At 42.8% G+C, this 15,761-nt stretch overlaps 1 protein-coding gene across 1 annotated transcript; it reads right to left on the reverse strand.

The window, feature by feature from the left end:
* Positions 1-745: 745 nt before the first annotated feature.
* pecr (peroxisomal trans-2-enoyl-CoA reductase) lies at positions 746-14,705 on the reverse strand. Its single transcript, XM_084312744.1, has 8 exons — positions 14,582-14,705; positions 13,524-13,657; positions 12,926-13,091; positions 11,333-11,414; positions 6,041-6,137; positions 3,302-3,412; positions 1,931-2,042; positions 746-1,666 (listed from the first exon to the last, which is right to left on the reverse strand). The coding sequence occupies exons 1-8, from the start codon at positions 14,691-14,693 to the stop codon at positions 1,584-1,586; spliced, it is 897 nt and encodes a 298-aa protein (XP_084168870.1). The 5' UTR covers positions 14,694-14,705; the 3' UTR covers positions 746-1,583.
* Between the last annotated feature and the right edge of the window lie 1,056 nt (positions 14,706-15,761).

The raw sequence follows: 15,761 nt of genomic DNA on the forward strand, positions 1-15,761 counted from the left end.
AAAGTGGGTAGGGGTGAGGTGGGTTCTAGGAGTAAGGTCAAGCAGTAGTCTGACCAGTTTGTTTTGAGATGTTTGTAATTTAGTTTTTAGCGCCTTTGAGGTGCTTTGGTACCATGAGGTGGAAGCATAGTCATAGTACCCTTGAATGAGTGCTACTGCCAGAGTCTTCAGGGTATTCTTGTTTACCAGAGAGGAGATCCGGTACAAGAATCGAGTTCGTTGGTTGACTTTTTTTTATTACCTTGGATGCCATTTTGTCACAGGAAAGATTTGCCTCTAGGATGGAACCTAGGTATGTAATTTCATCTTTCCTTGTGACAATATTGTCACTCTCTGGTGCTGAATGGCAGCATATAGAGACAGTAGCTAGTATGGTAGTATTTCTACATAATGTTAGACGTCCCACCCAACCAACCCCCTCCAATGTACAGTTTCTTCCCCCTCGAATGTATATATTTTCTTTTAGGATCTCTGTATCTTAAACAGTACTGTATATTTGTATATCTTGTATGTCATAAGTGTCTGGATGTAGCAGTACTGTATGTCGTGTATGTCATAATTGTCATGATGAATTGAAAATGGGGGACCCTGATGTAAACAAGACGAAAGTCTTTCTCTGGTCTGCATCCCCTTAACAATTGTGTGCATTGAGCCGTACTGTATTGTACCCATTCTGCAATCTGTTAATAAAGTTTTCAATCAATCAAACAACCAACAATATGTACAAAAAGATAAGCTGTTTCAGGACTATTTATTATGAAAAGCAGGTGTAAGGCAAGTTGTGTTAACTTACAGTCAGTGGTAAGGTTACATAATAAAGGCTCCTGAGAATGTCAGAGGCTGAGCAGTTGACAGAAATCTTACTATCAACATAACTGTCTCACCAAGGAAACTATAGAAGGGTCATCACGTCACTGTGTTGTGTGTGAACGCACATTGGTGCAAAGTCGGGGAACTTTCAGTTTGTTTGACAGTGAGTTGAATGGGATCGTCATCTCGTAATTTAAACAGGCTATTACCTCGGATGTCAGAATTTGTGATAGCTTGTATATTTTCACTTATCCATGCATCTCCCATAGGCTTCAATAAAATTGACACCGCGCAGAGAATAGAACGCTGGTATTCTGACGTGATGACCCTTCCTTCTTTTATACCTTCCTTGTGTCTCACATATTTGCAGCTGCATGATATGGCTGATTTACAGTGAACATTCACTGGGATTTTATACATTTTAGGCAGTATTTCATACATCAATATCCAGAAATAATAATCACATTCACAAACTCATACATGAATTATCTACAATACAATGTACACAAGTTACAGAATGAGCCAGGTCACCATGGTAACGGACCCGGTCGCTAATTTCTATGCCACTGGTCTCCATGACAACAGCCCAGTCTTCATAGTGCTGGGTTGTTGTTGTTTTTTTTGCACAAGTAGGAAGACTGATCTGGGATTAGTGGTCAGGTCACATGAACCATAGACCTTCACGAGTAAAACTGGTCACAAATCAGCACGCCAATTCTAAGAGAAACGGTTCCAGGTGTTGGCTGTGTCCACACGGCAGTAGTGGCGGTGTATTAGAGCTTGCTTTTAGGGTTGAGCAGCTCCTTCAGTGTGTCCAGGTTCTCGCCTTCTGGGGCCTCGGGCCACGCACTGTGATCTGCACAAACACAAGAGAACACATCACTGAACTACATCGTGTAGTGTGATGCGTGCCTGTTGCCTGGTGTATGGCAGCCATTGAGCCTGCGTAGTAGCCCAAGGTTGGGTTACATTGTGGGGAGTGCTTTGAGTGTCTAGAAAAGCACTATATAAATGTAATGAATGAACTTGATCCCCACAAGGAATACAGTGTGTGTGTGTGTGTGTGTGTGTGTGTGTGTGTGTGTGTGTGTGTGTGTACGTGTTCATGAGATGAACATACCAGGTATCTCCCACATTGAGTGGTAAAGACTCTGTCCTGCGTCGACCCGTAAGGTGGCTCCAGAGATGAAGGAGGCAGCAGGAGAGAGCAGGAAACACACTGCTGGGGAAATCTGAACACAGATAGATAGAGGGAGAGAGGGAGAGAGAGAGAGAGAGAGAGAGAGACATTGCAACAAAGCCATAGACGCAGAGCAATTACGACATGTTTCTTTTTTATTGCACTAATGGAGGTGAAAGGTCGTGCTCAGTGATCAACTGGCCTGACGGGAGTCATCATCGAGGCCTGTGAGACCCACTACATGTGACTGAACTAAAGCCTGCACACTGTGTTAACACTGATGCACATGGAACTAAATATGGTATTCATTTAGAGTGATATGTTGTTGGTCCTGATGCACTGTAACCACAAGGATGGTTCTGGTTTTTGGAGTCCTTTCTCAGCACAATCTGAAGACAACTGAAATCTACTCCACAGTGCACACAAAGGAGATTCCAGTTGTCTTCAGGCTTGACCCTATTGACCTTGCATTATTCTATGGCTAACTAGCCGGAGCTAGCATGAGGAACAGCACGGATTGCGCTGAGAAATTAACAATATCATTATTATTAAAAAAAATGTATTATGTTTTTGGTAGATTTTTCTTGTTTTTCTCCGGGCAGTCCGGCAGAGAGAGAGAGGAAGTATGGGAGATAGAGGGGGGAAGACATTCGGCAAAGGAGTCGAACCCGGGACGGCCGTGTTGCACCGCAGCGCTGTACATGGTGCGCCACCCTGGCGCCCCTAACAATATCATTATTGGTAAGTAGCAAATAGGGCCAGGGTTCCAAAAAAATCTGAACTATCCCTTTAATGAGTGCATGCTTACCAACTGTCCGTCTGCAACACTACTATCACCAACATCTAAGAAGGGAGATCCCCCCTTGAACGGCCCTTCTAAGGTTTCTCTCCTCCACACTGCCTGTGGAGCTTTTTTCCCTATTGTTAGGTTTTAGTGAGTTTTTCCTTACCTTCGCGTGGGGTATGTCTGGGAGTGCTTGCATTATTTCATTTATTTGCATTCATCTAAAAATGTTTGGACCTTATGGTGTTCTTGTTCTGTTCTTGACTTATTGTTATGTTTTCCTCTTGACTTGTTTAAAGAAGACCTGTACGGCCCATGGGGACATTAACGTGTGTTGTCGGGCCTTATAAATAAATTTGATTTGATTCGATTTGATTAATGTGGTCATTGGACCACGAGTGTGAGTCGTACTGCAAAACCTGAACGAACTGACATTGAATGTTACTGAACTAAAGCCTGCCCATCGAGCTCAGAAGGTTCCCCAAACGTCTTTCCTCTCCGTGCGGTGAGTTATGTGTGTGCGGTACCTCTTCTGGTACGCCTAGTCTCTTCGCGGGGCTGAAGGGAATCGACATCTTGAAAAGCGTCGGTCCAAACTCCTTGTAGTTCTCCATTGCCGTCTTCGAAATGATGGTGCCCTGAGAGTGAATCATACACTGTCTTAGAAATGATGGTGCCCTGAGAGTGAATAATACACTGTCTTAGAAATGATGGTGCCCTGAGAGTGAATAATACACTGTCTTAGAAATGATGGTGCCCTGAGAGTGAATAATACACTGTCTTAGAAATGATGGTGCCCTGTGTGCAACACAGAGAGTGAATAATACACTGTCTTAGAAATGATGGTGCCCTGTGTGCAACACAGAGAGTGAATAATACACTGTCTTAGAAATGATGGTGCCCTGTGTGCAACACAGAGTGAATAATACACTGTCTTAGAAATGATGGTGCCCTGTGTGCAACACAGAGAGTGAATAATACACTGTCTTAGAAATGATGGTGCCCTGTGTGCAACACAGAGAGTGAATAATACACTGTCTTAGAAATGATGGTGCCCTGTGTGCAACACAGAGAGTGAATAATACACTGTCTTAGAAATGATGGTGCCCTGTGTGCAACACAGAGAGTGAATAATACACTGTCTTAGAAATGATGGTGCCCTGTGTGCAACACAGAGAGTGAATAATACACTGTGACTACTCTGATATCTGCTGTCTGTTCTGCCTAGGATTACTACCCATGTATTCTTAATTGTGACTTCTTGCACTACTTCACAGCCCTGTTCTATTTTAGGCTTTACAGCCTCGAAAATCATCTCCCCTTTTGTCCTCTCGTCATTGTAAATAAGAATGTGTTCTTAATTAATAGTAATAATAATAATAATAATAATAATAATAATAATAATGAACTTTATTTGTATAGCACCTTTCTTATGCATTGCAGCCCAAAGTGCTTCACAGCAGTGATGTAGGCACAAAATAGACATAAGCATAAAATGAGCATAAGATTGGCATAATTATAGACAGGCATAAAATGAGCAGAGAATTGATATTAAAACCTCCCGGAAAAATGTGAATAGATTTCTGTCATTAAAATCGACTAAAAAATGTAAGATTGTACTAGATTTCATGTTATTCACTCCCAACATCCCTTGCTATACACCGCACTACCGGTAATACATTATTGAATGTTCATCACGCTTTCTTTATACAGCTGCAGCCAAGCACACGGCAGGCCATGCTGCCAAAACACTAACATGGTGTTAAATGTGCAGAGTAGAGTGATAACTACAGGTGGTTTCAGAGTAGAGTGATAACTACAGGTGGTTTCAGAGTAGAGTGATAACTACAGGTGGTTTCAGAGTAGAGTGATAACTACAGGTGGTTTCAGAGTAGAGTGATAACTACAGGTGGTTTCAGAGTAGAGTGATAACTACAGGTGGTTTCAGAGTAGAGTGATAACTACAGGTGGTTTCAGAGTGGAGTGATAACTACAGGTGGTTTCAGAGTAGAGTGATAACTACAGATGGTTTCAGAGTAGAGTGATAACTGCAGGTGGTTTCAGAGTAGAGTGATAACTACAGGTGGTTTCAGAGTAGAGTGATAACTACAGGTGGTTTCAGAGTAGAGTGATAACTACAGGTGGTTTCAGAGTAGAGTGATAACTACAGGTGGTTTCAGAGTAGAGTGATAACTACAGGTGGTTTCAGAGTAGAGTGATAACTACAGGTGGTTTCAGAGTAGAGTGATAACTACAGGTGGTTTCAGAGTAGAGTGATAACTACAGGTGGTTTCAGAGTAGAGTGATAACTACAGGTGGTTTCAGAGTAGAGTGATAACTACAGGTGGTTTCAGAGTGGAGTGATAACTACAGGTGGTTTCAGAGTAGAGTGATAACTACAGATGGTTTCAGAGTAGAGTGATAACTGCAGGTGGTTTCAGAGTAGAGTGATAACTACAGGTGGTTTCAGAGTAGAGTGATAACTACAGGTGGTTTCAGAGTAGAGTGATAACTACAGATGGTTTCAGAGTAGAGTGATAACTACAGATGGTTTCAGAGTAGAGTGATAACTACAGGTGGTTTCAGAGTAGAGTGATAACTGCAGGTGGTTTCAGAGTGGAGTGATAACTACAGGTGGTTTCAGAGTAGAGTGATAACTGCAGGTGGTTTCAGAGTAGAGTGATAACTATAGGTGGTTTCAGAGTAGAGTGATAACTACAGGTGGTTTCAGAGTAGAGTGATAACTACAGATGGTTTCAGAGTAGAGTGATAACTGCAGGTGGTTTCAGAGTAGAGTGATAACTACAGATGGTTTCAGAGTGGAGTGATAACTACAGATGGTTTCAGAGTGACAACAATAACATTATAAAAATGACCCAAGTTTATTTCCTGTTGCAATGCTTGCTGATGCAAAAGTTGACAGGAAATACACTTGGGTCCAAAGTGTTCCCTATAGCAACAGAATGCCAGTGAAACCGAAAAGTCTACTGACAATCCTATGTCTCGCTGTGTCCGGTGAAGCCCTAGTGTCCTTGCACCCCGTGCACCGGTGTGTACCGCAGAACTGGCCGGTGTTTGTGTGTCTCTCTGCACCGGTGTGTACCGCGGAACTGGCCGGTGTTTGTGTGTCTCTCTGCACCGGTGTGTACCGCGGAACTGGATGCTGTTTGTGCGTCTCTCTGCACCGTGTTAGCAAGACACATTCCTGGAGTAATTTATTGTGAACTCAAACCCCCGATGCAGCACTTTTACCAGACTGTACGTACTGGTGCGACGGAGTTGATCCTCACTCCTGAAGACGCCCACTCGATGGCCAGGGTTTTGGTGAGGTTGTCGACCGCCGCCCTCGCTGCTCCCGTGTGGCTGTCAGGGAGGAGAGCAGAGATACCTGGTGTGTAGTCGTGCAAATGGTGTTTTCTCTGGAAAGGCGCAGAGTAGAATGAAAAACATATCTTCATCTACACTTTTAAAAATGGAACTTTGTAAAACTGTCATCTGTGCGGGCCACTTGCAGATGCATTATCGCTCTGAAAACCCACAAGCATGCGTATCCTCGCTCCACGAAACCTCTCTGTGGAGCACGCCTCGACTGATAAGAGCCTCTTCCTCCCCATATAAGAAGCAGATGATGACCATGGTGTTGTGTGTCTGGACTACGGAGGTTGAGTGTTGCTCAACTGCTCTTGCTGATAGCCCAGTTTCACACTTGCATACACCCTCTCACAGACAACATACAAGCACTCATTCATCTTCATACCAACCCCGCCCCCCTACTACTCCCCTGTTTATTTTTTTTGTACATAGGCTGTGCATGTGTTGATATGTATGATTCTTAACTGTGTTTTTATTTTATTATTAATATATATATTAATACATACACATACATATGTATATATTTCTTTTTGTATTCCTGTTGGGGCCTCTTGGACCAGATCGACATTGTAAATAAGAAACCTGTTCTTAATGTTTTATCTGGCTAAATAAAGGAGGAAAAAAAGAAAAAAAGGGAAAATAAATACTACGGAGGTGAGTGTGGATGGTGGGCGTGTCTGGACTACAGAGGTGAGTGTGGATGGTGGGCGTGTCTGGACTACAGAGGTGAGTGTGGATGGTGGGTGTGTCTGGACTACAGAGGTGAGTGTGGATGGTGGGCGTGTCTGGACTACAGAGGTGAGTGTGGATGGTGGGTGTGTCTGGACTACAGAGGTGAGTGTGGATGGTGGGCGTGTCTGGACTACAGAGGTGAGTGTGGATGGTGGGCGTGTCTGGAATACGGAGGTGAGTGTGGATAGTGGGTGTGTCTGGACCAGTGGCGTCGTTAGCCCTGGGCTTCCGGGGCTTTAGCCCCGGATGTTTTTCTCCTAGCCCCGGATCTAAAAAAAAAAAAAAAAAAAAAAAAATTGTTTACATTTTTTTTTTACTTTTTTTTATGTCAGCATCCCCATTGTCTGTGCTGAATGTTTGTTAGTGTTTGGTATTTTTTGTTGGTTTTTAGTACTTTTAAACATTTTTAGTAAGTAGTTTTCATTTGATCCTATAATTCTTTCATTCACCGATTTGTGGACTTTTTTTTAGTGTCCTGAAAGGCGCCTTATAAATCAAATGCATTATTATTATTATTATTATCATCCAGGAGGGAAAAGACACTTTGGATAGTAGGGATTGCATCTCTGCCTGTCCTGACCAGGAAACACTTTGCAACTGTGATCTCCTCTGGCAATAGTTGGATATTGTAATGTGTGGCGAGGGGTTGCAGCAATTCCACTGAGAGAAACTGGTCTGAGGCTGGATAACATGCCTGTATGCCTCTCATAAGTTGTTATCCAACTCATGAGAACCTGCTCTCAAGCTCTTGCAGCATTCTGTCGACGACTGGATAGAACAGTCTCTGTCTCAGCTGATCTCCTGAGCTGAGGTCTGAGCTTGTGCCACAAGATGACTCAACTACATACTCGTCCATCCTTTTCTGCTTCCTCCTTTGGCTGGTAGTATGTTCCTCAATCCAAAGGCCATTACATATGGCCTTTGTCCTGTCATACATGTCCACTACCATCTCTGAGGTGCGATAACCTTTGAGTGTGTCCTGCACTGTGCTTTTAAATAGTACAGATATTGAAGATGTGCACTTTAACGCAGCAGCACCTGGAGCCATCCATACCCATGTCCAGTGTCCTATAATAAGCTTTAATCGAACCTCGGATAGTCCGGTTGGTTTGGGGTGGTGTGAAAGCTCATTCACTCTTGCAAGTGAACCCTGCTGCGGTTCATTTGAGATGTGAATGCAAAGTGGACCAAAGGCAGGAAAAGACCCAAAAATCTAATATTTTTTTTATGAGAAGACTGAAACATATGTATATAATGAAACACACAATAGTTTTTTTTTTCGATTGCCTAAGCATGATTTTGAAAACGGGGCCCGGTGTTTCAAAACACACAATTAGCACAACCACACACACAATTATCAGAACACCTCAGATCCTTTGCTAAATTAAACACTTGTCAAAACCATACACTAATTTTGTTACCATATGAAACACACGTTACATAATGACTTAATTCTGTTTGAACCAGTTACACACACTGCTGTGCTTAACCTAAAACACATTTAGCAATTCTACTTCTCAGTGATTAGAGTACTGTAAGTGAAGTACGCAGAGCATGTGCAAATATACAATAAATTCACCAAACACTACACAAGACCAATGCTGTAGACTGATGAAAATATAATTTATTTATCTACATATACCCAAATCAATGATGCAGACTGATGAAAAAAATAACATTTTCTCTCCATATACCCAAATCAATGATGCAGACTGATGAAATATAAATGTTCTCTCCATATAACCAAATCAGTCAACATTTCAACATGGAGAATCACAACAATACATGTCCCAGTTTTCATGATACTATGTGCATAACACTGTAAGCTCAGCAAATATCAGACAAACATAAAATACTGTATCCAGTACAGGTTAAAATTACAGTAACACAATTTTTTTTTGAAAAAGTTTAAACAGAAAATACTAGACATTATCTCTTTGCCTAGCTGGATCTGGCAAGATAATTTTTTGTTGTGATTCTCCATGTTGACATGTTGACTGATTTGGGAAAATGGGAGAAAATGTATATTTTCATCAGTCTGCATCATTGGTTGTCTTGTGTAGTGTTTGGTGAATGTATTGTATATTTTCACGTTCTCTGTGTACAGTACTTCACTCTCCTTCCATTTTGGTTGAAGACAGGTAAACTCACCTGCTGCATTTTTATAGTGCTTAAACCTGATTGAGTATCTACAATTAAGCAATGGTGTGTTTGTGCATCTGATGGCTGTGTTTAACCAATTGGCTCATATGTGTGGTAATTTGACATTCTGTGTCTAATGTAATGCAAGTGTGTTTAGTGTTTTGCAAATCACTGTGTGTATTGTTTTGCAAAAAGTGAGGCTGACATTGTAGGGGTGCAAATATGGGCCTATATTTTGCTCCTTGAGTGTAAGGTTTTGATAATTGTGTAATACTTTTGATTTGAGTGTTTATGCAATTGAAGAAAACTGTAAAGACTAGAGATAAACTGTTTATTTATTTTGTACATAGGCTGTGCATATGTTTGTTTGTTTATTTGCTTATGTGTATGATTCTTAACACTTTGACTGCCTAAAAACGCTTTACAGCGTCATTGCTGGCCATGCTAAAGTTGCCGGGGGACGCTGTACAGCGTCCTTATATCAATATTTCAAAAATCTGGAATCGGATTCATATTCCCCCTCCGCTGGCCTGAGATCCATCAGCAGGACCCACTGAGCTCTCTGGCGGTTCACGAGCGCCATCTGGTGGCCGATCGGCGCAACTGCTTAACAGGAAGCGCAGTAGAGGTTTTGCTGGTCGGCCCTATTACTTCCGGACACTCGGTATAGCTTCCGGCACTCTAGCTCGTCACTCTACATAGCGATCGATTGCCAATAACTCGATAAACAACATGATTTGGACGTATATACCATTATACAAGCTGGAGATGGACCGGGTAATAATATATCCCATAATGATAAAATTTCTACTCGACGATGATCGCCCAACGGCGCGCGGAGACTGGGGTGAGTTTCAGCGTGTAACGTTACCATCTTCGATACTAACTGCTTTTATCAACATTTGACCCACATTAGATGATTGGTATAACGCTGCCCACGGAATTATAAACGCCCCCTCGCCCATCCGGTCAACATCAGATGACGTGTAGTAACTTCTAGAAGTACGTCTAGTTGGAATTTTTTATATCGCGCTGATTGCCATCAAACTGTATTTCATCATCAATATAATGCATTTGGGGCTATATATCACGTTCTGGAGAAAGTTGCAGAAAGAGATGAAAACATACTTATACATTAGACCATACTTTACTATGAATATGTGAATGAAAAAGTTTAACGTTGCTACACAATAAACAATACATATAGGACTTTGAATGGGCCCTAATAATGGCAATGTAGCAATAGAATTTAAAAAGTTATAGCCCTGCAAAGAAGGGGACTTTCTCCATAGACAAATAGCGCTGGCAATCTATGGTATATCATTAATTTAACCCAAGGCAACCAAAGTGTTAACTGTGTTTTTATTTTGTTATTGGTGTATATGTGTATGTATGTACAGTATATGTATATGTATGTATGTGTGTATATATGTATATTTGTACTCCTGTTGGGGCTTCTTGGACCAGATCAATGTTTTATCTGGCTAAATAAATAAATAAATAAGAAACTGATGATTTGGTCGTGTTAACTTTGAATTTTCTATGGGGACTGCCCAGATCCCTCTCATGGACCTGGACCTCACTTTGAGAACCTCTAATGATTCTAGTTATTCAGTATTCATCTCTTAATTACTCAAAAATGGCGTATTTCTGTGCTTAAAAAAAGAAAAAAAAAAAAAAGGGGGGGGGGGGGTGACCCCCCCCCTCCACCCCCCTGGGCTGAAGCCCCCAATGTTTTCTAACCCTAAAAACGCCCCTGGTCTGGACTACAGAGGTGAGTGTGGATGGTGGGCGTGTCTGGAATACGGAGGTGAGTGTGGATGGTGGGTGTGTCTGGACTACAGAGGTGAGTGTGGATGGTGGGTGTGTCTGGACTACAGAGGTGAGTGTGGATGGTGGGCGTGTCTGGACTACAGAGGTGAGTGTGGATGGTGGGTGTGTCTGGACTACAGAGGTGAGTGTTGATGGTGGGCGTGTCTGGACTACGGAGGTGAGTGTGGATGGTGGGTGTGTCTGGACTACAGAGGTGAGTGTTGATGGTGGGCGTGTCTGGACTACAGAGGTGAATGTGGATGGTGGGTGTGTCTGGACTACAGAGGTGAGTGTGGATGGTGGGTGTGTCTGGACTACAGAGGTGAGTGTGGATGGTGGGCGTGTCTGGACTACAGAGGTGAGTGTGGATGGTGGGTGTGTCTGGACTACAGAGGTGAGTGTGGATGGTGGGCGTGTCTGGAATACGGAGGTGAGTGTGGATGGTGGGTGTGTCTGGACTACAGAGGTGAGTGTGGATGTTGAGTGTGGCTGTCACTTACGACATGCCAGGGAACCCTTTCCACATGTCAGCAATGATGTTGACGATGACGCCTCCATTTTCTTTCATCCACGCCGTGTACACTACAGGGGACACACAATATATATATATATATATTTATTCTTACCGGATATATATATGTATATATCCACATCTGTCTGTACATACTGGCATATAATCCTTTTTACATATCTGTAGATACTATATCTATATCTGTACATATTCCTTAACTACTCTTACTAGTTACGCTGTTGGCCAGTATGACTTACTACCATAGTGTCTTTATACCTGTATCACTGTACATATTGATATTACAACTTTGTACATACATCTGATTAGCACTACACTCAGTGGTACTAATTTATATACATTTATTTTATACCCAGTTTAATCACCTGTACATTGTGTATTACATTTGCACTCTGGTTTTTGTACTTCATTGTACTTAGTCCCTTTCGGGACTGTGATGCACACCAACATGGTTGGACGAGTGAATACACCGTCCCTTATACGACCATTGAAAAATCCTACAATTAAGTCTGTCTGGCTTTTCTCTATCAAAACGCTTGTCGTACAGGTGTCGCAAAGAAATTTCAAAGGTACTCACAGTTGAACGAGGGTTTTGATAAGAGAAAAGCGAGACAGACTTAATTGTAGGATTTATCAATGGTGATATAAGGGACGGTGTATTCACTTGTCCAACCATGTTGGCGTGCATCACAGTCCCGAAAGGGGCTAAGATTGTACTTAGGTTGTACTTTAGTTTGTATATTGTATAGTGTTATTCCTCTTTTACTTACATTTACATGTACATTTAGCTGACGCTTTTATCCAAAGCGACTTACAAGTTCTGTACGACAAGTCATCAGGAAGGGCACAACTCTATCAGCTGAGTAACAATGTTCATCAAAGTGTTGAGTGCTACAGTGTAGGTTAGTTTTTTACTGTATGAAGCACATTCTCAGGGGCTCATACAGAACCAAGCATTTCACTGTAATGTACATGTACCTTATACGTGACAAATAAAAACAAACTTGAAACTTGGTTGGATGCCACACTTATTTTCGTTGTACTGTACGTGTGCTGTATAATTTGAATCTAATCCTTTTTTTTTCTCCCATCCCAATTTCGCCTCGCCAATTCTCCCTTCCCCTGTCACGAACGTTGCTAGACCATGCCTCCCACTGGTCGGCTGCAGTGAGGACCAAGCCTTGCATCACGTGTCCCCTCCGGTACACGAGGAGGCAGCTGTTGCATATTTTCACCTGAACAGCGCAATCTCTCAGTGGCGAGGAGTAACGCGTGGGAGGCTCACGCTGCCCCCGATACTTCCTGATTCTGCTGTACAGGCGCACCAACCGACCTGTAGGAGTCGCTGTCCACAACGTCCAATCCCCACCCACCGGCGTTCCCACCCTCTAACACTTGCCAATTGTGTTAGTATGACGACTGGCCAAGCCGGTAGCAACGCCGAGAGCTGGGCTCGATACCAGCATCTCCTGCGGTGGCGATCGCCTTGCCCACTGTGCCACTCAGCCGCCACCAATTTGAATCTAATCTAATATAACACACACACACACGTTCTCTCTCTTACCCTCCTTGCAGCAGTGGAAGGTCCCGGTCAGGTTGGTGTCTATGACGGCCTTCCAGCCTTTAGACGACACGTGCTCCGCCGGGCTGCTGAACTGACCTCCCCCGTTGTTCACCAGGAAGTCTATCCGGCCGAACTGTTTCAACACCGAGGAGACGAGTGTCTTCACCTGCCATGTACAGCGCACACACACACATAATCCATACACACAACTTCAATTCAATCATTATTGGATCATTTGCACTGTGAATGGGCAAACGTTTTGTCCGTTTTCAATGTTGCCCATATGTAGATAATAATATTATAGACAAACCCACCATAAAAACATCTCACAAGGGATTACAATGACATTTAGCATATATATATTTTTTTTTAAACTACTCTTTATTTAACCCTTTCACTACCATACTACCAAATGGTTAACCCTTTCACTGAGACAATACAGAAGGTTAACCCTTTCACTGACACACGACAAAGGGTTAACCCATTGTGTATTGTTCAATGTGTTAATCGCGGAGGTGGAAGCCTTCAACTCAACCACCACAAATGCATATCGTGGGAACAGTTTTAGCTAGATGTATTGTGCATGATGTGTGTCTACCTCCTCCTCATTGCGGATGTTGCACGGTATGGAAGTGACAGTTGCAGGGCTGGACGAAGGGATTTTCTGTTGCAGCTCCTGGACAGCAGCCTGCAGCCTCTCAGCCTTTCTGCTGGAAATCACAACGTTGCAGCCTACAAGCACAGGTTGATATCAAATATGTGAATACGCTGGTAGTGGTAACAGACACAACACGAGTCACGACTCATGACCATTTCACCATCATTTAGAGAGACTGGATTCGCTCTGAAACAACCCACATGTTAGTGTTCTCCTGTAGCCAGCTATGAACAGACTTGGGATACAGACAGTGTGCCTGGTCTTTTGTCAAATGCTCAAGCCTCGGTTGCCTGCTGATCTTACAGCCATGCTGTTCGTGTAGCTACCCACCTTCAAAACCACTCTCAAAGAGCACCTACGGGAGACTGCAATTCGTAACTGGCCCCTGTAAATGTCCAAACCCAACCCCCTCCAATGTACAATTCCCCCCCCCCCCCCAACCACGGTCCACCTCCAATGTAGTTACCCCCCCCCTCCAATGTACAGTTTCTTCCCCCTCAAATGTATACTCTTTTTAGACTATTTTTGTATCATAAACAGTACTGTATATTTGTAGATCTGGTATGTCATAAATGTCTAGATTCAACAGTACTGTCTACCTGTATGTAATTTATGTTATGATAGCTGATAGTTGTGCCCTTCCTGATGACTTGTCGTGACTTGTAAGTCGCTTTGGATAAAAGCGTCAGCTAAAAGGACTAAATGTAAATGTTATGAATTGAAAATGGGGGACCCTGATGTAAACAAGACGAAAGACTTTCTCTGGTCTGCATCCCCTTAATTAACAATTGTGTGTATTGAGCTGTACCCATTCTGCAATCTGTTAATACAATTTTCAATCAATCAACGACAATGAACCCCAGGCTTGAATGAAAGCTATCTGGAGCAAAGTTCAGTTTGCTGTCTTCTTGCCGTCATCCACGACTTTTTACAGAGTTGTACTGTAGGTTTTCAGGAGACTCTTTTCTTCTAAACCTACATGCACCAGTAGTACTTACCCAGATCGAGCAGCTCCGTTGAAATCGCTTTGCCGATACCGGTCCCTCCACCAGTTACAATCGCAACTTTGTGATTAAAGAGACCCGATCTAAACACACTGGAGGCCGCCATGTTTGACAGTATTCCTCGGCAACCGGCTCATGTTATGAAACTGGCTTGTACATGTGCAATAGCGCCCTCTAGTGGATTATCATGGACGTTTCCATAGACCGATTGAAGGTTTAGTGACATCATTTTGCAAGATGGCATGCAATGAATGAACCATGTACAGAACACAAACCAGAATTACGAAATTCAAAATACTAGCACTAGTTAAGTGTGCTTAAACTACCAACAAGTCTTCAAACCTCACCAGACTGCCTTGCAACAAATTAAATCACCTTGAGCACATCCAGTATGCAATTCTAACCCAACTCGTTTGGGCACTTTCATCTCCGCTTTCGGAACCAAATGGCAGGCATCCTTGGTTAAATCGATGACAATAGTTTCATTCGGACCGTCCCTGCAGTACCTACCCAAAACATGTGCACGCGGTTTGTTTTCAGAAGCAGTTTTGCCTAGTTTAAATTTTTAACCATTACTGTCGTTTATATTCAAGATTTTAGAATGTATATACATAACAAAATGTATATCCCGGACCATATTTTATTCAGTTTAATTATATTCTTATTTTAGTCCCATTAACTACCCAAATGTTTATTGTTGTTCAATGCGAGCGCTCTGTAGTGCCGAATTTCCTCAGGATTAAAGGATTTCTATTCCATTCTATACAAATGTCAATCCTAAATAGCAAACAGTAAAAGGGTCTTGGATGATCTCCAGCTTTTCCCTTCATTTACCAGGGTAGGTTCTCAAGAGCATGGATGCCCTTTTTTATCGACACCCTGCTTCACATTCACAGCTGGGAGCTGCCCAGTACAACCAGTCTGACACCGTTGGTCACTGTGCAACTCCACTGGAGCAGTTGGGGATTGAGTGCCTTGCTCAAGGGCACTTCAGTGGTTGGTATTGAGGGAGGAGAATTAACTTCCCTGCCAGTCCGGGGGATCGAACCAGCGACCTTTCCCGTCACAAACCCGTTTCTCCAACCTTAGGCCACCGCTGCGCACCAGCTTCCTGGTAGTATTATCACTTTGGGATCCCAGCGAACAAAAAGTGCATTACAAATTCAATCTATTA

The sequence above is a fragment of the Notolepis coatsorum genome (genome assembly GCF_963971535.1).
Source record: "Notolepis coatsorum genome assembly, chromosome: 4".
In the NCBI taxonomy this organism is placed as follows: Eukaryota; Metazoa; Chordata; class Actinopteri; order Aulopiformes; family Paralepididae; genus Notolepis; species Notolepis coatsorum.